The sequence below is a fragment of the Manacus candei genome, unplaced genomic scaffold, assembly GCF_025592945.1.
Source record: "Manacus candei isolate 608988 ecotype Guabito, Panama unplaced genomic scaffold, ASM2559294v1 h1tg000015l, whole genome shotgun sequence".
NCBI classification, from domain to species: domain Eukaryota; kingdom Metazoa; phylum Chordata; class Aves; order Passeriformes; family Pipridae; genus Manacus; species Manacus candei.
Window position 1 is genome coordinate 15923737 of NW_026138063.1, and position 26209 is coordinate 15949945.

General features: G+C 41.8%; 2 protein-coding genes across 2 annotated transcripts in view; both read left to right on the forward strand.

The window, feature by feature from the left end:
- DNER (delta/notch like EGF repeat containing) overlaps positions 1-10730 on the forward strand; it is a 119845-nt gene extending 109115 nt beyond the window's left edge. The window contains exons 12-13 of the mRNA XM_051781940.1: positions 2691-2937; positions 9640-10730. Of these exons, the coding sequence (XP_051637900.1) occupies positions 2691-2937; positions 9640-9751 (359 nt within the window). The 3' untranslated portion in view covers positions 9752-10730. The remainder of the gene's footprint in view (positions 1-2690; positions 2938-9639) is intronic.
- Positions 10731-24116: 13386 nt separating this feature from the next.
- The window catches only part of PID1 (phosphotyrosine interaction domain containing 1), an 85993-nt gene continuing 83900 nt past the window's right edge, over positions 24117-26209 (forward strand). Inside the window, exon 1 of the mRNA XM_051781959.1 lies at positions 24117-24225. Coding sequence (XP_051637919.1) covers positions 24196-24225 — 30 coding nt within the window. The 5' untranslated portion in view covers positions 24117-24195. The remainder of the gene's footprint in view (positions 24226-26209) is intronic.

The window sequence follows — 26209 nt, forward strand, 5'->3', positions numbered from 1 at the left end:
AAAGGCCATATCCAGCTCTTTTATGAACAGGTGCAGCACTTCTGATCTCACTGGGGGAGACAATAGGGCAGTGCATTTCTCTGAGCTCTAAAGTTTGAATTTTTTAGTAAATCTGCTTCTGTTCATCTTTCTAGTTCTTCTTGTCATATTTATTATATTGTGGTGGAAATTAAATTTAAACACTGTGTACTGACTTCCTCTGTATTGAACCATCCCTCTGATACCTAGAAAAAGGTCTGAAGCCAAGCTTCAGGCTTCTCAAGAGGGGAAAAAACTGGTGTTTAGGAGTTGTTTACCTAAATAGATCCCATTTTATCTTTTGTGATCCTCTATTACTAGCCATGAAGGAGACTGTTGGTACTTAGTCTTTTTTTGTAGAACCACCCTATTTACTATTATTAAGAGTTCCACATTTTTCCACCAGCTGGTTTAGCTGCCTGAAGTGACTATCCTAACAGAATTTCAGGGTTATCTTCTTGTCAAACTGCTCTCCTGAATTTTCAAGTGTTGTATATATAACAAACTAGACACGTTTGCCTGAATGAACTGTGATATCATATCATTTATGGTCCTTCCCAATGTTAGCAATTCCAATTAAATAGAATTAAATTGGTCTTAATTATAAAGAGGATATTCTTCCTTTCACAACAACATGCATTTGCCTAAAAGGTTAATGAAGCATTCACTATAAAAATGCTTACAAATGTCTCATATGAATTCTCCAATTCCTGCTGGTTATTCATTTATATCATTACCTTTACCACTTTTGTAATTATTAATGTAATTGCTGAGGTATGCCAAACCATGTGGTTACTTGAAAACTAACATTATGAAGAATTTCTAGTGCAGACGGTGTGGTGTGCATTGAAATCTAATTCTTAATTTTATGAACATTACTATAGCAACTGAAAATACTGTGATTTTGAGCTGTCATATTTTCTTTCTAGTATTTTCTAATATACTTTTAATCTTTGTATTTTGATGTGGTGAGGAAAAAAGGAAGAAATTTCTCTCATCTTTGTCATCCAGAGATGGAAGACATGGAACCTAAATCAAAACTATCTTGCCATACATCTGCACACATTATACCTGAATTTGGCCTAGTCTGACAACCTGACAGAAGCCACTGGCTGTGACAAATGTGCTGCAGAACAGAAATAGAAACTCTTCCCAAACTGCACAGAGCGCAGCTGTATTCTCTCCCTCATATCCTGACTGGGCAAACTGCAGCAACAGCAATTTAGAAGCATTTAATCACTGAATGACTCAGGCTGATCAAAACTTTACTGATCTCTGAAGAAGATAACACAAACAAACAGCCAGTCCTGTAAGCTCAGCTCACATTTGTGGACAAAAAGTCTAAGCAACCCAAGCTGAGAAGTGCTCTGGGACAACCTTTACTATTGTGACAAAGAGCAACCATTTCTCCAAACTCTGCCCAAGTGAATATCACTTGGGTATGTTACAGCTTCAAACTTTCTCACCACCTTCCTCTAAAATGGATTTATTTTTCTGTCTGTATACATTCCCCTGTATTTCCACTATAGATAGAGATTTTATGCATGGATGACACTAAACTGGTGATTTCAGCTCAGGTGCTTGAATCAATTATCTGCCATCATCAACATCCTTGAGAGGTGGCTTCTGAGAGTATCTTAACTGTCCCAAAGCATATGCTTGGTAGCCCTGTTCCCAGAGTGTTTGTGATTAAGTATAGGGAGTTTCTAAACCAGAGCAAAGCAGAAGTACATTTGAAAAAGGAACAGTCACCCCCTAGAAATAACTTTTGCAGAGTGTCAGATTTCTGTAGTCAGTATGAGTCAATTCTGTTCCTAGTTTGAAATAATTCATGAGTCCATAGGCTTAAAAGATTGCCAAAAGCAAACCCTAGAGGGAAGTACAGGTTAATTAAAAATACATTGACCCATGCTAGAGAAAAACAGATCTAAGGACATAAGCAATTGATAGAAAATCTGTTTGGCATTGATAGGCAATAGTTTGTTGATCAAGAATATTTATAAAAATCTGGAATACATAAATACAAGAAGCCTCTTCCACAGTGGCTTTACTTTAAGGTCTGCTTTGAGACTCTCAGGGAAATTATGCTTGAGAAAAGACTCTAGTGAGCTCACTATTGTGGGACCTTATGAGATGTCCTTTTTGTCCTTGAAATGCTGGTTTTGAAGCCTCTGAACTCTGATGGAGAAAGGCATAACGAAAGCCTGCATTTCAAATTAGAAACAAAGCATGTTTAATACAGGTTAAATAAAAGATTTTAGTGGAAGTCTTCACTATTAGAACAAACTGCACAGAGCATTGGTGAGTTACTAGAAGCTTTTGCATAAAACCAGCCTGCTTTAGGTAGCCTACAGTATAAAATAACATAATGCAAGCATAACTTGACGACTTTCTTTGACTTGGATTATATAGGAGATGGAGATGGAACTAGACTGGTGTTTCCATATGACCTTAAAATCTGCAAAAAAAGATGAGTGAAGGTTCAAGATAGCCCTATTCAAATTTGTGGCATATTAGGCATGGTGATGTATCAATAACAGAGCCTGAGAAACTAAATATCCCCCTACCTTCAAAAGTCAGCAATATTGAAAATGAATACCATAAAATAGGTCTATTCAGCGGGATGGATATAAACTACTAATTAACAATAAACTTTTATTTCTTATTGGCAGATCTGCAGTGGAAATCTGGGCATATGGCAGAGAGTCTAACAAATATGCCTCGTCACTCCCTCTACATCATCATCGGGGCCCTGTGTGTAGCCTTTGTCCTGATGCTGATCATCCTGATTGTGGGAATATGTCGCATCAGCCGCATCGAATACCAGGGCTCTTCCAGACCAGCCTATGAAGAATTTTACAACTGTAGGAGTATTGACAGTGAATTCAGTAGTGCAATTGCTTCCATCCGACATGCCAGGTTTGTTCTGGGGGTGGTAATTTAACAGAAATCTGTTGCAATATGTAATTTCAGTTCATGCCCAGTGCATCTGACTGCTGTTGGCAGAGAGTGAATGGGCGGCTTCACTGGGAAAAGACAGGATCACTGCTTGTAGTTCTTGTTTGATCCCTATTCTGTTCTCATCTGGAGTGTGATAATACAGCAGAACTCCTTGAAGAGAGAGGGAATCATTCTGGATTTATGTGGTGTAACTGATGAAGTGCAAGGTTCTTAGCCTGTCAGATTCTTTAACTGATACACACAAGCAATATGATCAGACAGCAAAGACATGGTGAATTTTGTGACTAATTTACCAGATTATTTAGTGAGACTCTCTTCACCTCGCTGATTTTTGTACTCCTTTTGCCTTTCTTACCTTCTTTCCTAGAGACAGTAATTTTTTAACTTTTAATTTTAATGGAGCACTTGCAAGACAGGAAATTGGGTGTCAGAATTATACAGAAGTAGAACTGGAAGGGATTTGAGAGCTGAAGTGTAAGCCATTGCACTGATATAGCATTAAATATGCATTAAATAGCTCCATGCCAATAATTGTGTTTTAAAATCTCCAAAGGAGTTGAATAGAGTTAAAAAAAGCTTTCTTAAAATCCAACCTGGATTTTCTTTGCTATGAACTACACTACTTCTTTCTTACTGCTCTTCAGGCTGCCGTGAAGAAGAATTTATCACTGTTTGTATCACTTGTACATCAGGTGATGAGCTCCCCCACAACCACTTTTTTTAATAATAAAAAGCAAACCAATTTTTTTCTTCCCTGGACTTAACTAACCCATTCTTCCAGTATCTCCTCCTGGATCATGCCAGCTTCTTTATTGTCTTCCTGGGACACACTCCAGATTGTCTTTATCGTTTTTATTTTGATGGGGGGTCCCTAAAGCTGGAAGTTGTTCTCTGTTTGAAGATTTACATGCGCCAAACTGAATAATCACCTCCTGCATCTTATTTGTGGCATTCCTCTTCATACATCTGAAAAAGAAACTTTCTTCTCTGTTTGTTTTATTGTTTTTTAATTTGCATTACAATAGTGACAGATTTTTCCTTGCCCCCAAGATCCTCTGTGTCATTTTGCTTCCCAGTCAGTATTGTTTTGTCTGTGTTTGACATCTCTCTCAATAAGGTAGAACTTCCATTTTTGTAGTTTCTTTTTCCCATTTCTTTGATTTGTCAAGATCACTTCAAATTGCAGCATAGTGTTTGTGTGTGTTACCATTAAAATGCTCTTAAAAGAAGGGAGGGAGACACGTTCCTGTGCATTGATGTGGAGGAATGTGTGCATATTGGTTGGTGACTGCTGGTAATTCAGTTTCTGAATGCTCCAGTGCTGTTTCAGTGAAAGTTAAATAGGTTAAATTGCACCACCACTGAAGTTGTCAGGTACCTGAAATGGATGAGGTATTCCCACGGACTCAGTTAATCACAGCACAGCTTTGGGCAGTAGCTCTTTAAAGTATTCCAACTAGGTTTACAATAAAACATTTGTTCATTGTCAAAATACATTAGTCGGTAAATATTTTAAAAAGAAAGATGTGTATAGTTGTTTTAACACAGCCATAAAATCAGTATTCTTTTAAGTTTTCCTTGAAGTCCCCTCTACCACTTAGTCTTATGTCTTTCCCAGTAGAATCTCAGCATCTCCACATTGTACTCACCCTGAGAAACCCTTTTTCCTTTAGTACTGTACTGGGAGAGGACAGACTTTATGACCCATACAAAGCTTTAGAGTTTTTTTATTATTTGGCCTTCTGAATGTCTACATTTATGTACTATACATCTCTGAGGGTGGAGAGCAAGGTGCAAAATTATACTGTTCATCTTTGAAATTAAACACCTCCCTCTACTCCTATAGCAGGGATGAGTGTGTCAGTCCTCTTGAGTTACTACTGGTTGAAGTTGTACTTTGCACTTCCTCAAGGACTGGAATTCATCTTCTGAGAAACTTGAGTTTTCTTAACTTATTTCTTAAAGCAAATTTGTCAGCTTTCTATCTAAGGGTACCAAGGAAAAGTGTACCAGCAAGGCAGGCTCTTTTCAGTCAGAATTTGTCTTGCCTTTTACAGTTTCACTGGCAGATAATGAAAATGATCAAAGATTTCCTGTAGGAAACCTTTCTAATCTTGGAAGCTGGATTAGTTCAAGTCTTTATCACTACTGTCTAGATTACTGTGAATGAAACTCTGCTTATTACTGAAGGCAAAAGTTTAAAAAACCCCAAGTTATCATCATGGTAAAATAAACTTTGAAGAAGTTCTTGGACTGGGATAGATTCCTGATGAGTTTTTTATTATGCAGTTAGAAATTACATTATTGTCAATAAATGGTTTCCCTATCTTGGAAAAGGTGTTTCTACTTAATGCAAATGAAAATAAAAGTTTTCATTCCAAATAATTCTCTGTGTCTCTCAGAGAATGGATGTCTTATAAAAATCCAAGATAGAGCTGCCAAGTCAGATAATTCACAGAGGTTTAGTGTGAAGATTGTTGTGTTTATTTTGGTTTCAGAAAGATATAAACCACTGCTTTGGTAAATTCAATCCAGGAAAAGGAGCACAACTTTATAGTTGTTTTTGCATAAACTCTTAAATCTACGTATATAAATACCAAGATCTGAACTTTCAGAATTGCTGTATCTAAAAGATCTACTTTCAAATAATAGAAAATTCAGCATTTTCTGGAAATAATTCCCTTTCACAGTTAGATACCCAAACATATTAGTAATTTCGGAAAATGGAGGCCTAAGGAAAAGTGAATAGATTATTTTCTTTAAACATGAGGTTTCTGTTAAAGTCAATAGGTGTCCAGGGAGTGTGGATGCCTGTTGCATATTAAATAAGTTATTTTAAAATTATTTCTTCATTTTTTCAGCATTTTTTCTTAATTTTTTTTTTTTTATAATTTGATATTTACTAATCCAGTACCTGCTGTAAGAAAAAAAAATGTGCTCGAGGTTCATTACTAATAAACATCTACTTCTAGTGAATGTTCCTAGAATTAGCAGGTCAGAACTAGACAGTTTTCTAACCTGGTGAAGCACAGCTGTCTTTCACATTCATTATTTGGGCAGTAAAGAAATATGGCTTTTATGTTAAAGTTTATACATTTTAAAGCAAGAAGCTAACAGTGTAATGAAATAGTTGACCACTGGCTTCAGTAGCCATAAGACTTCATTGAATTGGAACCAAGATCTGTTACTGAAACTGAATCATGCACTTTAGAAAACATTAACAATGAGTTCACAAATTATCTGGTTACAGACTGTTCTACAGTACATTTCATGTGTGCCCAGATGCCATTTGCAGTAGCCTTCACGCACTGCTTACAGAGTAGTTTCTTAAATTTTTACTTTCACATCCTGTCCTGTTCCGCCCATGTGTGAGTTGAAGAGTCTGGTTTGTCAGACTCTGATTAGGTTGTCCTGTCACAGCAGGGCCGGCTCCTCTCCACTGCACATTCCACATTCTCCCCATTCCTGTGTTAAACTGCAATGTCCAAAGCTTTCTGAATCTGATGAACATCAGTACGGGCTCATTTCCCATTTCCTGACAGGTTTCAGTCAGCTACCTGTTTGTGAAAGTATTATCACATGCACAAGTACTCTGGTCTCCACATCACCTGCCAATTGCTTATATACATCCTCAGCCACAATTAATTTTGTGGGAACTCTAGGGTTATAGCTCAGTTGTTCTAAGCAAGACACAATACCAGTTACACACCTGACCTTTTCTCTGAAAAATTCAGAGGAAATAAATCATTCTCTTCCTGAGGAGGTGAAAAGAATCCCTTTCCTCCTCTATGTATGCTCTTTTCTTCTTTCTTTTCTTTTTTTTTTTTTTTTTTAAATTCTAGTCTCTCTTTTTTTATTTCTCTTGTTTAAACTTTATTTATGGACTCCTTTTACCAGTTGCTGGCTTTAAACAGAGTAGCAACGTGTGGTTTCTTCCTTCTATTTCTGGGGAAACTTAGAACCCCAGCCTGGCCCATAGAATTTGGAAGACACCATTTCGTCAGGGTTCAGCTGTCCAGTGTTCTCAAAAGTCTTCTACTTGAAGGGGTTGCTGAGGTTAATGACTCTCTATGATTAGCCATCTCTTGAAATGGCCTTCTAAGGAAGAGGAGGGGCGAGACCATTCTGTATGTGAAGCAGATTTCACACACGCACACACACAGAGCTACCTGTGCCAAGAAGAATTCCTACAGGGAATGTATACTGTCCTCATTATTGTCAGGGAACCCTTGGTCTCTCTCAAGCTACACAGGTTGCTCTTATTCAATGCTTCATTGCAAAATATATTTTCTAATTCTCATTTCAGTATCTCTGTTGTACATATTGGAACACCATCATCTCCCATGAATAGATGCAGCAAATCTAAATGTAGAGGCTGTAGAACTTCCCTAGTGCTACTGCTACTCTGTTTACTGATCCAAGCACACAATTGTTCCTCAGACACAGTATGGCACTAAAGCTAGTGTCAGAATGATTATCCATTTTGTTCTTCCAGTCTTTTTCCAGACCCAGTGCTTACTAGGATTGAGATATCCCCACACGGTGTTATACCCTTTGTTAGATGTATAATCTTATGTTTGATTGCCCTGGAAGAAATCTTTATTCACTTATTTGTATGTGCATTCATTGTAAGCAGGTGATGGATTGATCCAGCACACTTTGTAGCAGGGACCTGCCCCTTTTCACTTTTTATTACCCCTTAAATCATTGCCTCTAGCAGATCGTGCCGGTAATTGTTTTATGTGTTCTTTTATGCCATCAATTAAATGATAGCAAAGCATTGTTGTGCAGTCCTACCAGACACACACCCACTGAATGAAGATTTCTCATTTAACAATTCTGTCTTTAACATAAACCTCTGAGGTTTGTGTTAACTCCGTTTACTGTTGTGAGCAGGAACTGACTTCTGAACCACCTGATCAAGGCAGTGTGGTCGACCAGCTCGGTGGCTCAACCAGGCCACAAACTACTTGCACATGTGCTGTGGTCTTTTCTCAGCCTTTTCTAATTAGGGTCACATGTCAACCCTGACCTGCACAAGAGAATAAATTTTGTACTACTTCACTGTGTGCAATGAGCCATGTGTTCTCTACCTGTCAAAATGTGACTTACATCTCTGGAGAATGCTCATCATCATTTGTATCTCTGCAAAGCTATATTTCTTTTAAATCCTTGAAAATGATGGTGAAAAAGGGTGATTCAGAATTCAGTGCTGCCTCTGATTTAGTAAGGTGCCATTACTTGATTCCTTCATTCAATTCTTGAAATTTTATCTCATTTACCAAAAATCAGGTTTATCCACCGTGATGCTGATGAGAAAATGTGCTCTGTGTGTATTTATTCCAACAAACTATAGAAGGCAGACATTCATGTATGGGAATGTATCTAGTGTGGCCTTATTGACAGCTGAAGTACTTAGATGAAATGTTCACCATATATATCATAATGCTTTCAGCCATTTCAGTTTTGTCAGCAATTCTAGATCACTGAAAACACTCAAGAATGAAATTGGAAGTCAGGAAGTTGCGTAAAATTCTTGGAAGGAAATCAAGTTAATTTTGGTTTGGGCTAAATTTTATCCTAAAAATCTGAATTTTTCTGGGTCTCACCTCCCAGTGCACACAACTTAAATGAATACAGACTTAAAATAGTATATAAACGGATAAAAATCCTTGGTGTGGATGGCTGTATAAATAAGTCTTTCTCTTTCTGTGTTACTAAATACTTGACCATTTTTTGCCTCATCTTTCTGTGAATTTTTTGTTTGTTTGTTTTGTTATTTAAAACTCCTGTAATTGTAACCAGAACACTTTAGTACTTTTTCCACTTTGGCATTGCATTTTTAGCACTATTTTTATATCTTAATAAATGATCAGAGGGGTGAAACACTCTCCATGCAGTGCAAAGTCTTCTAAAAGGGTCCTGGACATGCCAGCACTGGGTCCACAAAGACAAAGCCTGAGAGTTCTCAGCACAGGCAGATACAGCTGGTTCTTAGCAGGGATGGCTGCCCAGGATGCTGCTCATGTGATTCTGTTGCTTGTGAACCTTTGCTAGATCAGTATGTTTATGTGGCATTGTAACACCCTAATTGCCATTAATATGGCCAGTGTTGCAACCAGTGTGCAGCACATTGATAATTTGAGTGTCCTTCTCAAGTGGATGTCTGGTGAGCAAAGACTTAAAATGAATTTTTCAAATGCCTTGCCTAAAGCTTTATAACTCAATTCAGTACACAGCTACTGCCTTTCCAAATGCATGTTACATAGCTGTCTATTATTTACCTTTTGTAAATGTTTATGATCTGACCTTAATATTGGTTGTCAAAGCAGGCTCGAAAATAAAATTCTGCCCTCTCGTCTTCTACAGTCTTCCCATATTCTGATACTGCAGAATTCCACAGCAGAGTTCCTGTAGCCTTTGATATGGAATCTGTCTCTTGATTGCAAGAAGATTTATAATTTTTTTATTTCATACATATGTTTCAAGAGTCACAGTTCAGATATTTAAACTTCTGTACTTCTGGCATGTTGCAATGCAATTTAGGGTTTATCTAAGCTCTCTGACTTTGTTTCTGATCACATTCCATAACTCAGTCTGTTGTTGCCATGAACTCATTAATACTTCTGTTTGTCACCAGAAGTTTTCTTTTGTTTCCAGGTTTGGCAAGAAATCCCGACCTGCAATGTATGATGCAACCCCCATTGCTTATGAAGATTACAGCCCAGATGACAAACCTTTGGTTACACTGATTAAGACAAAAGATTTGTAATCTAGTGTATCTTTTTTGGATTATTTTTCAAAAGGATGGGCTACTAACCTAATTTAAATATTTTTAAGAAGAAAGCATAAGTAATTTAAACCATTAGATGCTTCAGAATTTTCTGTAGAATATTTAAGAACCAATTTTCTGCAGCTTTTAGTTTGGAAAAATATTTTAAAACAGAATTTGTGAACTTCATGATTTACATTTTAATGTACCTTGAGCTCTATAAACTATAAGCTTACGATAGTGTGTGCTTTTTTCTTGGTAGACACTATTACTAAACCCAGATGAGTTTCTTGTGGTTGTTACGGAACAGAAAACAATAATTAACGAGGAGTTCTTTATGACATGTCAGTGGCAGCTTTCTCAGTAGAGGTAGGAAAAATGTGAAGCATAATATGATATATAATATATCCATTAATTAAAAAAGTCTAAAATGTTTGTGTTGTGAAAAAGAAACTAGTAAAAATTATTATTCCTAATCTGAATGAATTAGCTTTTGCCTTATTCCATGCATGGATAGATAACCTATTTCTCCATTATTTCCTGAAAGTTGCTAAAACATACTCTTGAGTTGATGTTTGACATTTTTGTAATAGTTATTCAGGCTAGGCCTTGTATAATAATTAAAGTGCCTCTTGAGGCAAAGTAAGGGCATGATCCTTTAAACATTGAAATCAATGAGAGAACTTCCATTGACTTCAGTGGGCATGGGATTGGATCCTACAATTGGACTGAATCTATATTTTTCTTTAAAGGTTAAAGTTTTTTATATTGTGAGTAAACTAAGCATATGGTTTAAGTTGTTTGTTTCCTAAAGGTTGTTGATGTACAGTATTGTTTCATGAAATATTGTGTATTTCTCATAGTGCTTCTTATTTAGGATCAGTATGGGGTTTTTGTGGCTGTATTTGATTGCTTATGGGCGTCTTAAATTCTTGCTCATTTCAGAAAATACCGAATAAACGTTAATCAGTGAAGATTACAGCTGTTTCTTTGTTTTTCTTCATTTCAAAGGGAAGTGTTGTCTATAAATTTGAAAGGACATGTGCTATAAATAATGCCAAAATAAGATATTCCAGCTGTTAATTTGAAAAGGGAAATATGGGTTTTGTTATCAATGTAATCTCTCGAAAGTGAGACAAATGGAGCTCCGGAGCAGAGGTGCAGTCCTCGATGGTGAATATCCAGGTTAGTAACACCGTGTTCTGTTAGAATTAAGGAAATGCCAAATGCTTCTCAGAAATCCAGAATACCTTTTCTGACACCCTGTATCTGCTGCCACGGGCTTTTAACAATGTTGGTCCAAGATAATTGCTAGAAAGAGACCTAAATCTAAACTAGATTTGTTTTTCAGGCACAGTTTTCCATGACAGAGGTTGTACATTTGTACCTGGTGGCTGTCAGATGAGCTTTTTTCATTGGTACAGATTTTTGCTGCTGTTTTATTCTGTTATTGAAACTTTTATTTACTGTAACTTTTAGGAATATTTTGAGAACCCTTTACAGAGAAGGGCCAAAAACAAGCTATACCCTGTACCAATTTTTTTAACTTGAGTGGAAAAGGGGCAAATACACTGATGTTGTAATTGATTTGTTAATCAGAGGAAGAGGAAAACTCATTCTTCTGAGGTTTTGGCCTTTGCAGTCATAAAGTATTGGCTTGCAAATCTATACAAAGTAGGGAAACGAGCAACTCTGTTATTCTAGGGAATATACATATTCATGGTCCATATTTTACAAGAGAGATGTTGCAATGAGCAGCAGCCTTTCTGCATACAAATCACACCTTGATAGTGATTCTCAACCAGCCTATATTTCTCTCAATTGACTGACCTGAAAGATAAGTGAGGAGATATTTTCCTGTCTGCTTGAAGCCTCTAGCTTCTGTAAATCATCCTGTGCTTCCTATGAATTGTACTTTGAAAATTACTTTGGTTCCTTCCAATTTATTTTATTGAACCCTGATGGCATGTTATGCATGCACTATGCCTGAATCCATGTGCTCCTGAGATATTTGTGAAGCGCTGCACTGCCTGCCAGATGGATCAGCCCTGAGACCTGGAGGGAACAAACCCATCCTCTCTTTTTATCCCAACTCTGAAGCTGCAAGAACAAGTTGGTTACTGTCTTTATACACCAGATCATGTCCTTCTGAGGATATACATGAATGCAGAAAAAGGACACTGGTAATTTCATATCCTTTTTCCAAACCATATGAGGTGTGTTCTATATAGGAAGCAAATATAGATGTATAGCATATACCACCTGGTGTTAATATACTACACATGGGTTGTTTTGGAATTTTTTTTGTAAATCATCCAGATGCAGAAAGGGGTGATTGTTAGCCCCCAGCAATGGGCTAACAGCCTCCAGCTCCTCCTGCAGATGGGACCAAGTCTCTGAGCTTGTCATTAAACTCCAGTACTTTCCAAGTTTGGTTATTTTTTCGTCCTCTTCCATCTGTAAATAGGAGAACATCCCTGAGTGTGGCCAGATATGACATTCCTGAAGATGTATATTTTCTCCTTTGATAGCAGTAGACACCTGATGAGGAATAAACTCAACACCTCTGAATATTATCCTTTGTGGGGATGGCTGAGGGGAATTGAAGAGCCCCTCCCCACATGTGTTGCCAGAGGGAACTTCTTTTTCCCTTCATGTGGCTAAATCCTTCTGTGTCCAAAATTTCTCTGAGATTCCCTTCTTGTGTTGCCCACAACCACCCAGCTTTCACAGAGCAGACAGGCACTTTGCATTGGATAGAGCTGTGACCCTTCCTTACAGCTGAGCAAATCCAGCCCCGTCCTCTCTTTGGGTGCCTCCAATCTGGTTTCTGTGTCAGGTGTTTGCTGAGTGACCAGTTTTGGGAACCCTTTTTTGTTTCCCTACTGCCACATTTCTGCAGTTCATGTGCTGCTCAGTATTGGCTGGGCTGAAATTGCTATTTGTGTGTTACTCTGCTCTTATTCCTGACCTTAGAGGGGATGCAGAAGTAAGAACTTCTGCTTCCTCCTTGATCATGGAGAGTAGATGAAAGCCAGATTAATTCAGCAAAGGGTTTAGTCTCCCATACTGTTTCCTGCTATGAATAATCCAAATAATTAGTGTATTATCAAGAGCTAATGAGTTCATGTTCCAAACATAAGAAATGGGAGTGTCAGGGCAGTCCAGTGTATGTCCAAACCTTCTCTTCAAACCTACTGAGAGAGATGTGCACTGGGTTGTGATTGTCAGCTACCTTTTATTTTATAAGAAAATATAAACAAAATTTTTGTTTAAAATATGTTTTATCTCTCAGCATCCATCAGCCTTGTGAAATGCTCTCACGAACAGTGGAGTAGTGAGAGAGGGGTGAGGCACACAGCTAGTGCCAGATGAGAGACAGGGAGCTGATCTACTGTATCTCCTCCTTGCATGTTTGTCTTCTGTTCCCTGAGACTTTGGCTGAGCATCTGCCAAAACATTGTAGTTGTGTGGGGTCAGGAGGGTTGGCATAAGGCAAATTTGACTCTGAGACACTTTTATGTGTACATTTTAAACATCTCATCAGGGAGATGGGACCAACCAGAGTCTAACACCTAAGCAATCAGAAAACTGCTGCTCCCTGAAAATGCTGGAGATGGTTCCAAAGATGGGCAGACTGTGATGTGCTCTCAGCTCCCACCAGCTCTTTCTCAGGCTGATGTGCTGGTCACTGCAGAGGCGTCGCTCAGAAGTTGTCTTTGTACTTCTTGACTCTTTCTGCTGTTTTCATTAGAGGTGATCCCTCTTGTGTAACTTCTGTGTTGCAGAGTCCCTTTAGTGGACCCAGCATCTGAATCCTTTATATCCTTTTCCCCCCCTCATATTTTGGAAGAGCTCCAAATAGGTGAAGGTGATCCCTTCCGGCAGAACATGGGTCACCCAGTGAAAACAAACAAAACTTCAAAGGGGTTATACCACAGCTTCATCTGGGCTCAGCTGGCTTCATTTCTTCTACAGTGCAAAACGTATAACAAATATGACCTCCATGGAAAAGTCAGATTTCTCTGTTATTATGAATTCCAGTTTCAAATCCTCCTTTTAAGAAGTTTATGATAAGATGATTATTGTAAATAAGCTTCCCCTTTAGCAAAGAATAAATCATCAAATAGGCTTTGTTTGGTGAGATCTTTGGCAAAGGAATGTAAATAAATAAGCTAACTGAATAAACTTCTTTATCTGACGCTCAGAGCAGAAAAGGCAGCAAAGTTAATCATTTAGGAAAATAAGCTTGTCTGCTGTGCTTTCTTCAATAACAGACCAGGAATAGTTTAAGGGAAAAAATCTGCTCTATATCATTGACCCTAGGCTCTTTGCTAGCATCCCACAGACCAGAAGAGATCATGTTTATCACTCTGGAAGCAATGCTATCTTCTCAAGGAGATGTCCTTCACTGCAAAATTTTGACTTATTTCTTTTTGTGTGGACTGGTCTACTTCCTGTCAGAGTAGCTCCTTGCAACAGAACAGAGATCTCTTATGAAGCCAGCTGGGACTTCTCTTCTGTCTCCTGGGAGTAGTATACACATGAACAATAATCTGAATCTGCAGTGTCTTAAACTTTGAATTCCATTCATGTTTCCATACGAGCAAGTTTGCATGTGCCTATACATTGATATCAGTCCAGCACCGCTCAAGGAAAGCAGAGTGTGACTGTTCTGATCTTCACTGCAGTTCTTTATTCACTTATGTGGGTTTGAAGTAATGTGAAGTAAATCTGCCTGGAGTCTGAGCCTAGAAACCAGATACAGATTGCACAAGGTAACAAAAATACCTGTAGCTTCTGTGGAAAGAGAAAATAGCCTAATGCAATTTATATTATTTTGGCATGTAGAAGCTGCAATAGCAATTAGTTTGTCAACAGAATACTTTGTTCTCACCCTCAATTGTAATGGTTGGTTATGTGATCATTGCTGTAATGTATCTCACCATCCTTTGCTTTATCCCTTTGCTCGTGCAGTACATTCTGCCTTGCTGGTCTGGGGCATCTTATGGAGAAACTTAACCATTGGCATCATAGCTGAAGACAAGCAGGAAAAACAGCTGCAAATTGGTCAATGGAGAGTTCCTGTGTCTGAAACTCTTTGGCCAGATAGAACAGGATGAACTTATGACACTCTCCTGACTCATCCATCTCTCTAAGTCTTTGATTAATTCAATCTCTTCCTCCCTTCTCATAAGTGCTTTGGTTGATGAAAGACTGCATCTAGTATTGCATCAGGACAGCAATATCACAGCATGGCATTGCTCCACCAGGACTCTAGTAAGATCATCAAGTCCACCTTTGATCGATCACAACCATATCAATTAGAATAATAGTATATTTTTTTTGTGTCTTAAGCCGTCAAGCCTATGAAACCGAGAGAGAGAACCTTTGTTCTTACTCCCTTTCACCTGCACACCTGGCCACTGTAAGCTTCAAGAAAACACTTTGTTAATGAGTATGAGGACCATGAGGGCAATTTCATGCATGGTAAAGCTTCATTTACCTCAGCCACCTGCCAGAAGGTTAACTGTAACTTCTGGTTTGGAAAAAATAATGGCTCAAGTGTACAGTTTCTGTGCTGTCCTAGAAGCCAGCTTATTTTCTATACTGTATTGAGACAGAGAGAACACAAAGGTTCCAATTATTATTCTTTCTCCCTGAGAACAGTGCAACTCATGGATAGGTTACAGGGAGCAGAAATCAGTATTAGCTTGCTGAATACTGTGTTTGTAGATCCCAGGGTATGGCACTGATATTTATTCTACAGAGCAGTCTGTGGTTGTTCGAGTTGTTATACTGCATCTGTCATGTGAAGAAGGCAACCAGGCAATAAGTGTCATGATGTGAAATAATTTATTTCAAGGATTTTGTACCTAAAATGTGCTGCCTGTATTGTCTTATTTGTGATCTGTACCTGACACCAGTTCCTCCTACTAATTAATTTAATTTGAACATTTATTTTAGTTGTTTTCCCTTTGTATGGCATTTGCTAGAAAGGTCTGTCAAAATGAAACTGGCAAAATGTCATGTAAATAAGGATGGATCTGCTTTTGCATGTGCCTGTAATGCCATTCCATTTTCATCTTGCTGTGAATTTGAGCTTGAGATTGTTCTCCATATGATGACCAGTTATTTTTATCTCCAGTACTCAGCACACTGCCTCCCCTCTTTCCCTGTGCCCTGTGTTGTCTGTGTGTGATAAGGACAAAGATGGGATGAGATTTTTAGAGCACTGAGTTACATACAAAATTTATCAGTTTTTCTCTGCCTTTCACTTGTTTCATTTCCATGGGGAGAATATTTTACAATTCCATGGAGATGCTTTAATCCCTGCTAGCTTTGAAGGGCTATTATATTTTAATACATGTGAGATTTAAAATAAGGTAGTAAGCTAGCAGTATTGACTGACGCGTCAGGTTTAAATCAAAAGTGTCTCACAGCTGTGATTTACTTAGTGATATATGTTGCTGAATTTTGAAAGATTCCATTTGGAATAGATTATTGAATGGAATAGATTATTGAATGGCAAATATGGTGATGCTTTGATGACATTTTAAAGTTTCATGCAATAAACCACAAAATTGCTGTAAAAAATAGTTAATACCATCTAATTTTCCATCACTGTAGTGGACTACTGTTTGTAGAGAAAACTAAAATTCCCAACAAAACCACTGCCCTTCCCTGGCATTAGGGCTGGCATGTTTTCTCAATTGATTTTCGAGAAGCCCTGATTTTGCATAAGCAATATAGTCATCTTCTCTTTTCCCATCTGGCGGTACCTTTCAAGAAGGGCAGAAACTGTGGGCAGAGAAATAATATCAGATTTCAAATCAATGGTTAAATGTGTTCTTTATTCAAAAGCAAGTCAGCTTTGAGATTTCTGAGAATTCATTGTCTCTCTCTTTTTCGTTTATGTGTTGTCTCTGATTTACATCCCTCTTCTTCAAACTTCAGTGTCAAGGGTGATTTATGACTGCAATTTTCTGTGTAATATTCTGCAGCAAGAGTTGGCAAATCCCTTCCCTCAGTATAGGGATGTATTCTCTGTTACACAACAAAGAGGAACACAACCCTTAAATTTCTTTAAAAAGACAATGCTTTTTGAAAGAACAAGTGCAAATTCTATCTCATAATAATTAATTTCATAATTACTCATAGATATGTTACTTGCACAAAAACTGCTTTATGTGGCATTGGCATTTTATGTGAGAGACCCATCAAGGGTCCCTCTGACTGACACAGGTCCAGCAATTTAACCATCTCTTGCTTGTGGCTTGAAATAAGCTCCTGCAGGGCTCTGAGCAAAGCATGTAAGTCCAGCTGCATTGCCGTGCTGGGGACTGCTCCTGGTTAAATTTAAGCACGAGCTTAATGAAGAACTTTTGAGCTTTGTTAACTTTCTGTTATGTATTTTTGCCTCTTCTAGGGTTGAAGACATTTTACATGTTTAAGACTTCATAAAATCTTAGGTGAAATATTGATGGCGTCAGCCTTATACCTTCAGTGAGGGCTCTCTGCATTCACTCTGGTTCCCAAAAACTTAGAAAGGACTCAGGTCCCACTAAATTACTGTACACGAAAGGGTAATTCTTGTGCATTTCTGGATGATTTGTAAATCTCTATTTACAACCTGCATGGGTATTTGGCAGAAAATCAGTTCACACCCACCCAACAGCAGATGTGTTAAGAATCTTCTTGATAATTGGTGCAGTGCCCAGGCTGGGGACCAAGAAGGTGGCCCTTCCCAGCTACCTGTCTGCCTTTTCTTAACTGGAATTCTGGTGAATTGGAGCATGTTTTTACCCCTGAACTCTGCTCTATTCTCTGTCTCACATTCTACAGTGGACAACCACTGGAGAACAGAGAATATGTGTCTCCTGTCCTACAGTGGTTTTGGTTTTCTGCACCTTTATGTGCCTGGATGTACTCAACCATTAGGATTTTATTGGTAGCAGTTGTTGGTTGTGGGGGACAGTGACTACATTAAGCAGATGACACTGGTGCTGTTACACACTCTGCCAGGAACATCTCAGCAGTGTAATTCAAAAATTATCTGGTTTTAGCCCTCAAACAATGTTTGAATGCATAGCTGCTTCCAGGAGAATTTGGGCTGCTGTAGCAGTGGCTCTTTACCTTCCTGTGCGCAAGTGGGGGAAGGAGAAATATCTCCCAGATTGCCACATAGCTGACCAGCCTCCTTAAGCTTATGAATAACTACTGGGTATGTGTCACTGAAATAGGAAGTGTGGCTTCTAGTAAACTTCCTATTTCAGTGGATCAACTTGAGTAGCTGAAAATTGTGAAATCTAGATGACAGATTGCCAAACCTCCTTCTTGCTGTAGTGATGTTCTGCAAACAAAAATTTTGATTGGAGACTGTAAAAAGTCTCTTTTCTTGGTAAATTTTCTTAATCTGCAGAAATACCCAGTGCATATAAAATTGCCTGAAGTGTTATTTTTCACTCAGCATTCTTCATTCCTTTTTATAATTTCATTCTCCTCGATGCTCACTCTAAAACCAGCTTCTCTGTGTAGACATAATTCTTCTCTTGTTTATGTTGTTAAAAATCAGATGTAATTTAAATGAAATTCATTGAATCCCATCTGCACGACTCAGAAAAGTGTCATGGACAGGAGCTATGGAGATGCCATGGATTTAGCTTAGTGTAAAGCTGGTGTAAGGGTTGTTGCGATCTCTGTACAGATTTGTGGAGGTACATATTTCTGTTTATCACAGACAAATAAGTATTTAATAATCATCAGGAGTAACTGACGAATAAAGACAATACAGTCAAAGGTGTACAGGGCTGACAGGGGTCTTAACGGGTCTTGCTTCAAGTACTTCTGGGCCTAGGAGAGAAAGCTGTAGGCATCTGGCATATGTCAAAACGAGAATTTTATGCCAGTCTTTTTCTGCTGCTTATAAGATTAATTGGTGCATTAAGAGCTGGACTAGAGCTTCTTTGGTTATGTTAATGCAAGATTTGCTGTTAGAGGCTGCCTGGGAAATATCAGTGTTCCTGCAAGGAGGTGTCTGGCCAGCAGCTGTGTCACTGCTGACACAGTGGGAGCACTCCCTGAACCTCGGGTTTTCCCCCTTCCTCATCCGTGCTGCCTCTCTCCTTAAAGTCCCATTTCCTCCCTGTACCCTGGGTTGCTCACCCTCACCTGGCACCACAGCGGGAGACTGGTGACACTCAACATTTCTCCCCGTGCCCGCCCTGCCCTGTCCCTCCCCACGCCCCCGTGCCCCTGTCTCTCCCGGGGGCTGGAGACCGGCTGCATCCCCTCCTCCTGCTCTTTCCAGGCTCTTTTTTCCTGCCTCTGTGGCCCAGATTCAGATGGCCTGAATTCCCCGCAGCCCAGTTCTTCCTGCCGGCTGGCGAGAGGCCGCCGGGGCGTGGAGCCAAGGGGCCGCCTTCGCCCGGGGAGCCGGTGCCGCCGCAGCCCCCGCAGCGCGGCCACTGCCAAAATCCACACATCCGTCCGTCCTTTCCTGGTGCTGGTTAGGAAAAAAGCGGCATGGTCGTTACTGCTCTGAGGGGGCTGGCATCTCCAAAAGACCGACTTTGTGTTTGCTGGGAGCTGACGTGCCCGCTCCCCTCGCTCACCCAGGCTCCTGCCGGAGCGATGGAGGGGCTGCCTGGCAGAGGTGACGGGAATACTAAGAGTAAAACTTGCTTGCCCTTTTAGTATCATATATTTTGTCCTTCGCGGAAGTGTTGCACCCCTTTAAATCCATGCAAGACCTCTGCAGTAACCTCCCTTCTGCTTTTATTGACCTAACGTGGCTTTAGTGCTTTATTTTTACTGCTGCTGTGAGCAGGACCAGTACAGTGCCATCACAAAGGAAGGAGAAGTGAGACCAAATATTTGCCTTTCTAAAGATGAGGCCACCAGGTGACAAGAAAAAAGGGATATCACATTAATATGGCCAAATAGGTCACTACCTGTGCATTGCATGCTTTTATTTAGTCCAGGCACCTTCAAAATCCAAGTTACTTTTGGAAGAGGAAGAGAAGTAGCTGTCCTGGTACTCGGGGAAGGCGGTGGAGTAGTTATAGCTGAGAAGGGAATCAGAAACACAACCTCTTCTGGCATTAAAGGTCATTAAAGAGACCTGGTCACTATGGGAACCTCAGCAAGAGCTTCTCAAGCAAATTGGAAATCAGGACTTCATTATCTCTGGCAAGCCCAGCCTGGATAAGTGGGAAAATATGGTATATCTGAACCTGAATTATCCTGCTTACCCGGGATACTTACTGCTGCCTCAATTTCACAAATCATTAACACCACATTGCCTCAGGTTATAGCATCTCCTGATGCCATTTTAAAACACCTGTGAAGGGGATGATGAGCCAGATGCACTGTGAGCAGAAGTGGCCTCAGCTGAACCACCTTTGGTGGAGCTGCACTCAATCTCAATGCACCTACACAGTCAGAATGGAAATGATTACTTAAATAACATTAGGGATTATATGCTAAGCAAGTATGTAAATAAATTTCCCTTTCAAATTACCAAAACTCAATACTGAAAAGAAATCAAGGACCTTTGGAGACAACATGGTCTGCATTTTGCCAGTATTTTAATGAAATCCCTACTGTTGAATTGCTGCTGCTTTGACAGTGACCATGCTTGAGGCAGCTCCCAGGTAAAGAGCCAGATCTTTAGATGCTGCTGTACCTATCAAAGGGAGTATATCTGCCAGCAGCTGCAAATTTAAAATGCTTCTCAATAGTCTCTGAACCCTGCAAATGATTGAGTCCCCTCAAAACCTATGTTTCTGCTGTCAGCATTTGCAAACTGCTGATGCTCTGATGCTGCCCCTACCTACCCTTGCCTGCATCCCATGGCTCGATGTGGTACTGGAGACCCAGCCTGACTGTGTCCTTCCCAAGCAATGCCCACTCTGTGGCTCCCTGATACCAAGACTCCAAAGTGCACACCCTGCCATGGGAACTGGAAATCTCTAACTTGGGTATTGCCTCTGACACATTTATATGGCATAAAGTTGAGATCATGCCATCCTATCCAGCTTTGTCATCTTCATGAGATGAAGTTCTGCCAAAAAATATGTTTATTGTTAACTTCAATGTTAAAAAATGTGACAGTTGCCAAAGAAAACAGCTTGAATTACTTGGGTAGTATCTTTTGGGTTGCTTAGGCACTAAACATTTTTTCAGAAAGATATTGGAAAGCTCACACCTTGTGTCTGGTGTCCTTCATCTGTGCAAGGAAGCTGCACTTGCTTTGAGTGATTTGACAAAGTGTTTAAGAATAACAAGAGTATTTAGAGTTTGGAAGTTTGCTATTAATTACAACACTTTACAGAACTTTAAATTTGTTAATTAGGCAAACTCTTACTCTACAAAAGCAAATCCAATTAATAATAATAACAATAAAAATGTGGTAATGACTTCTGTATGCTTTTAAAACTTGTGTAACCAAAAAGAGGATCTTGGAAACAGGACTTGTGAAGTCTGCAAAATATTTGGGGAAGCAGCATTTAAATAACGGACTGACTCTTCTAATCATGTTTCAGTGAGAAATAATAGTGCTCCTAAAGTTAAATGTAGCTTCTAAAGTGAAATAATTAATTGGGATCAGCAATTGGATAAGTTTAGTTAATTAAAAGGCAATGTTAGAGTTAAAAAAAAAAGTTTATTTTTGTTTTCAAATGCAGAGCAGCTATGTTGCTATAAAGACCTTACATTAGGGGATGAGATAGTACAAAAGGAAGACAAATTCAACAGCTAAAAGTCATTAAAAGAGGCAAAATATCCTGGAGTCACTGGAAATGCTTCAAATTTACTATGTGAATGGAAGTGAAATTGGTCCTATTGCATCAAATATTCCCTTTTGAAATGCAAGATCTCCCCTGGCTCTACTATTTCTGTCCTATGAGCACTGGAGTGAAGGAGAGTGAGAGAAGTGGGACCAACCTGCATAATGTATTGCAGTCTTTGGAAAGAATTGTCTTATTATTAACTCATTCCGAGAAGAGAAACTCCACAATTTGGCCCAATAAAAGGAAAACTGGTAGAAAAAACCCCTTCGTATCTTCTTACAGGCACATTCTGGAACACAGTACATCCTGGAAATAGGATTTCACACTATTTATTTAAGTGAAAGCTAAAGATCTCTGACTGGCTTGCAGCAGGACTTACCTAATGCAGAACAGCTTAAATACCAAATAAAAAATGATGCTTGGATTAAAATATTAGAAAGTCTAGGTAAAAATTACCTCATCTTAGTGAGATTGTGACATGAAGTCACCCAAGTTTAATGGATCATTTCCTGAGCCGGGCTCTGGCTGGTGCCTGGCCACCCCAGCAGCACCCGGCATGCCTGGAAACTGAGTTTCCTGCTGAGGGCTCGTGGGGCATGTCCAAAATGGCGAAAGCAGTTGGATTTACTGAGGCAGCCCAAGTGATGCTCGAGTACACCTGGAGGCTAAACAAGCACAAGCAGAATGACTCTGTAGCTCTCTTGTCCCCACAGTGCCACTCGCTGCCTTGGTGAGGGGTAAGGCTTGGGGAAGATGCTGCTGGGGCTCAGGGACTCACAGATTGCTTTTTAATCAGCCAGTTTGATTTCAGAAATTTGCAATTGAGCTGCTCCTCCTCACGTGTGAGCATATTTCTACCTTCCTCTCATACAACTGCAGCCTACAGCATTCATATTCTCTTGTTTTCACATCCTTTTGGAAATTGACTGGTTCTGCTTGTTTGTTCTCATAACATGCCACCCATTTTGCAGCAAATGCAGATTTCCCTCTTCAATTGTTTTAGTTAAAAGTCGTGTAAACTAAGAGAGAGGCAGCCTCCAGCCACAGGGTTGGTCTCCTCCTGCTAATTGCAGATCCTGAACTTCCTTTGTGTGCCCTGCTGCTGGGCAGGGTTGTGCCAGCTCCCAGTTGGTTCAGGCAATGATGGCGGGTGGATGTACCCATAAGGGAAGGATCAATGAAACTGCTCCAGAGCTCCCTTGAGGAAGATCAAGACTTTTAGAAAATGCCCTCACGCAGGAGTGTAAGCACCAGTTGGAAGAAATGAGAGAGTGACAGGGACACAGTGTTGGAAGAGCTCTGGTGAGCATCTCGGTCAAGAGCTGGTGTGGGGTTAGTGCTTGCCTTCCTGGAGAGAAGAGGGTGATGCATCAGTAAATGGAGCTGCAAAACCTGAATTGCTTTAATTAGGCCATCACTGCCAAGGGATGTACTGGTGGAATCTTTTCAGAAACAGTTTAAAAGTTCACGTTCATTGAGGCCTCTCTGATCACATGCAGCCTCACCTGGATCCTGCAAAGTCTCTCAAGGGGTTGGTCCTTGAGAGAGACCCCATGGCAGAGCTGCTCTGCCAAAGGTCATGGTTTCTCTGCAGGTGAGCCCGATGCCCGGTTTTTTGAGAAGATTCCCTTTAGTATTGTTTTGCTTTGCTGTCTAAAACACTGACAGTCAAAGGATACCACATGTGCCCCTGGTGCGTGTGCACCTACATCAGGTTGAAGCCTGGCTTGCAGGCTGTGGGGTGTGGTGGTCAATGCTCGGGACAAGCATGACACAGGCTCCTCTGGGTTTTTACCTAATCCTCCCTCATCCAAGCATGAGGTGCTGCCCAGGCAGCCCCAGGTCAGCAGGAAGGGCCAGGGTCAGCTTTTGTACCTGGGAAAAGTGTTCTTTGGTGTGGCTCAGGAACCTGCAGAGACTTTCACCTTGCTGTGGCATTTTTGTCTCCACAGGGAAGAGCAATGCCTGCGCAGCGTTTGCATGTCCTCGTAATTGCCGGGGCACAGCTGGTTGTCCTGCTGGGGCTGTCGGTACCCAACACTGTGAAACAGCTGAGTATGGCCTTGATGCTGGTGCGGGCCCCCCGGAGGACCACCCCAGCACTGACAGGGCAGGGGGGCTCCTCACCCGGTCGGTGGCTCCCTGCGCTCCACGCCCCTCCGCTGCCACCAGCAGCCCGGGCATGGGCACGGGCAGGACCTTACAGAGCCGGGCAGTGTCCTGTGCGCAGGACAGGAGGAGAAAGTTTTAGCTGTGATGAGGAAAGCTCCTCAGGGGAAGGCTCCCATCGGAAGGGGCCCCCGATCCTCCCAGGCGGCGCACAGCGAGTGCCCGCGGGGACGCCGGCGATGCGGCGGTGCGGGCAGTCGGGGGTAGGCGCCGTCCCCGTCCCCGCAGGTCCCCCGGGGTGCGGTGCCTCCCCGTCCCCGCAGGCCCCCCGGGATGCGGTGTCTCCCCGTCCCCGCAGGTCCCCCGGGATGCGGTGTCCCCCCATCCCCGGGATGCCGTTCCCGGTCCCGGCGGGCCGGCGCGTGGCCCCGCGCGCGGGCGGGGCGGGGCCGCGGGCGGGGCGGGGCGGGGCGGGCGCGGGGGGCGCGCGCCCGCAGAGCCGCGCGCGGTGCCCGCTCGGCAGCGCCTCCCGCCGCCGGCACCATGTGGCAGCCGGCCACGGAGCGGCTGCAGGTACGCGCGGGGCCGCGGGCTCACCGGGGGCTGGGGGGCATCACCGCCGTGCCGGGAGTTTGGTGCAACTTCTCTCCCCGCCTGCGCGGAGGGCGGCTGTGCGGGGGACGCGGGACACGCGCGCACACTCATTCACGCACGCACATACAGGGTGCGGAGGGGACGCTGCTCCGGCGGCATCCCGGGTCGCGCTTGCCGCTGCCCGGCGGCTCCGGGGCTCCGGTGGCGGCTGCAGGCAGCGCGGCCCCGGCTGCGGGGGGCGGCGCGGCTCGGCGGGGCTTCGGCGGGGGATGCGCCGTTCGGGGCTTCTCCCCTCGCCCCGCTCAGGTGAGCGGCGCCCCCGGCCCCGCTGTGCAGGAGGGTCCCTCGGAGCGGGGCGCAAAAAAATCCCGCGGGAGTCCTTTGCCACCTCCACATCCACAGGTCCGGGTGTCTCGGGGTCACGGGCGTTCCCCCGCGCCGCACCCTCCGGCAGCGGGTCGGGCTCTGCGGTGCCGGTGTTCGTGTGCGCTTGTGTGCATATTGCATAGTCCGGGGGAAATCCGAGACAGGCAGGGAGCGAGGTGAAATAAAACTCACTTTGTGGTTCCACTGCGTCGGTTTCGTGTAGTTTTCCAGAGCAAGTGTCCAGTGAGAGAGAACTGGATATTTTAATAAGAATCAATGGGCTTAGCAGATGACAAGAAAAGGTTATTACTACTTTTGCAGTTCAAATTGAGAGTTTTCTTTGATGTCATAAAGCCGAAAATTCAGGGGTTTGATTGGAGTTGATAGTAGAGCCAAGCTGAGAGATTAGTGAGCTTTAATCTGCACCAGCCAGTAAGAGGAATAATTCCTGTTCTTAAGAAGCCACACTTTTCTCTACAATAAGAAACTTGATTTTTAGTGGATAGAAATGATGTACCATGTCCGTAGTTGATGGATTCAAGGGTAAAACTATGTGAGCGTATTATTATTTACTTGTTTCCCTGTGTTAGTCAGAAACCTCTCTGTGCTAGTCACAAGTGGCAAGATCACCTGTCTGAGGGAGTTAATCATCTTGGGCAGGTTGTGGAGGTGGGAGTTTTCCCTGGGGAGATGGTGCTACAGGGAGCAGACCTCAGGTGAGGCTGCACCCAGCAGCTGGGGGCAAAGGAGAAGGTAAGTGAAGGGAAGGAGAAAGGAAAAGCCGAGGTTAGTAGTGTTGTGTTGATCTGGATTGTATGGAATGGTTGCATGTCCCCTTTGTAGAATTGGGAGGTGTTGAAATAATAAGATACTATTATCACAGATATCTGATACTGCCTACAAGAGCATGCAAGGCTAAAGACAGCTGAACGCTTGTGTTTTGCAGGGTAAGCTTTTGAGTGTGACCTTGTTTAGCCTTGTCTGGCTGTATCCTGTGCACCATTAGGGGTCTTGCCTTAGGGAGTGGGTAGGAATGGCTGTGTGCTGTGGGGAACCAGGCTGCCTGGAGAGGAGGTGCTCTCTGAGCCTCTCACCTGTTGCAAAACAACACAGGCCTGTAGTGAGGGGAGCCCATGCTCCTCCCTATTGCTGAAGAAGAGCCACAAGCACCAAAGCTTTCAGCAGTGGCCACTAACTTTGTGCAACCCACTGTTGGTTTCCTCTAGCTGGAGGCTCCAGGCATCCTTAGCCTCCCGAAATGCTGAGTGCCTGTAAATGCAGTTCTTGCCAACAGGAGTTTCTTGGGAAGTACATGAATTGCTGTAAGTGCTCTAAGAAAACAAACCGGGGGGTCCAAAATTGCAGAATTAAATGATCCTTTGGACTTGTACCAGCTCTGGAGAGATAGGGAAAGCCTTGGAGAAGTTGCAAGAATCCCATAATAGTTCTGTGTTCACGCAAGGGGTTAAATAACAACACAGTGAACGGTAGACAAAATGAGTGCAGTGAGAGGAAGGATTCCCTAGCTGAGAATAACTAGGATGAGATCCTGTATTCGAAAGCTGGATCCTAATCTATACATGTGTGAGCCAGAGTT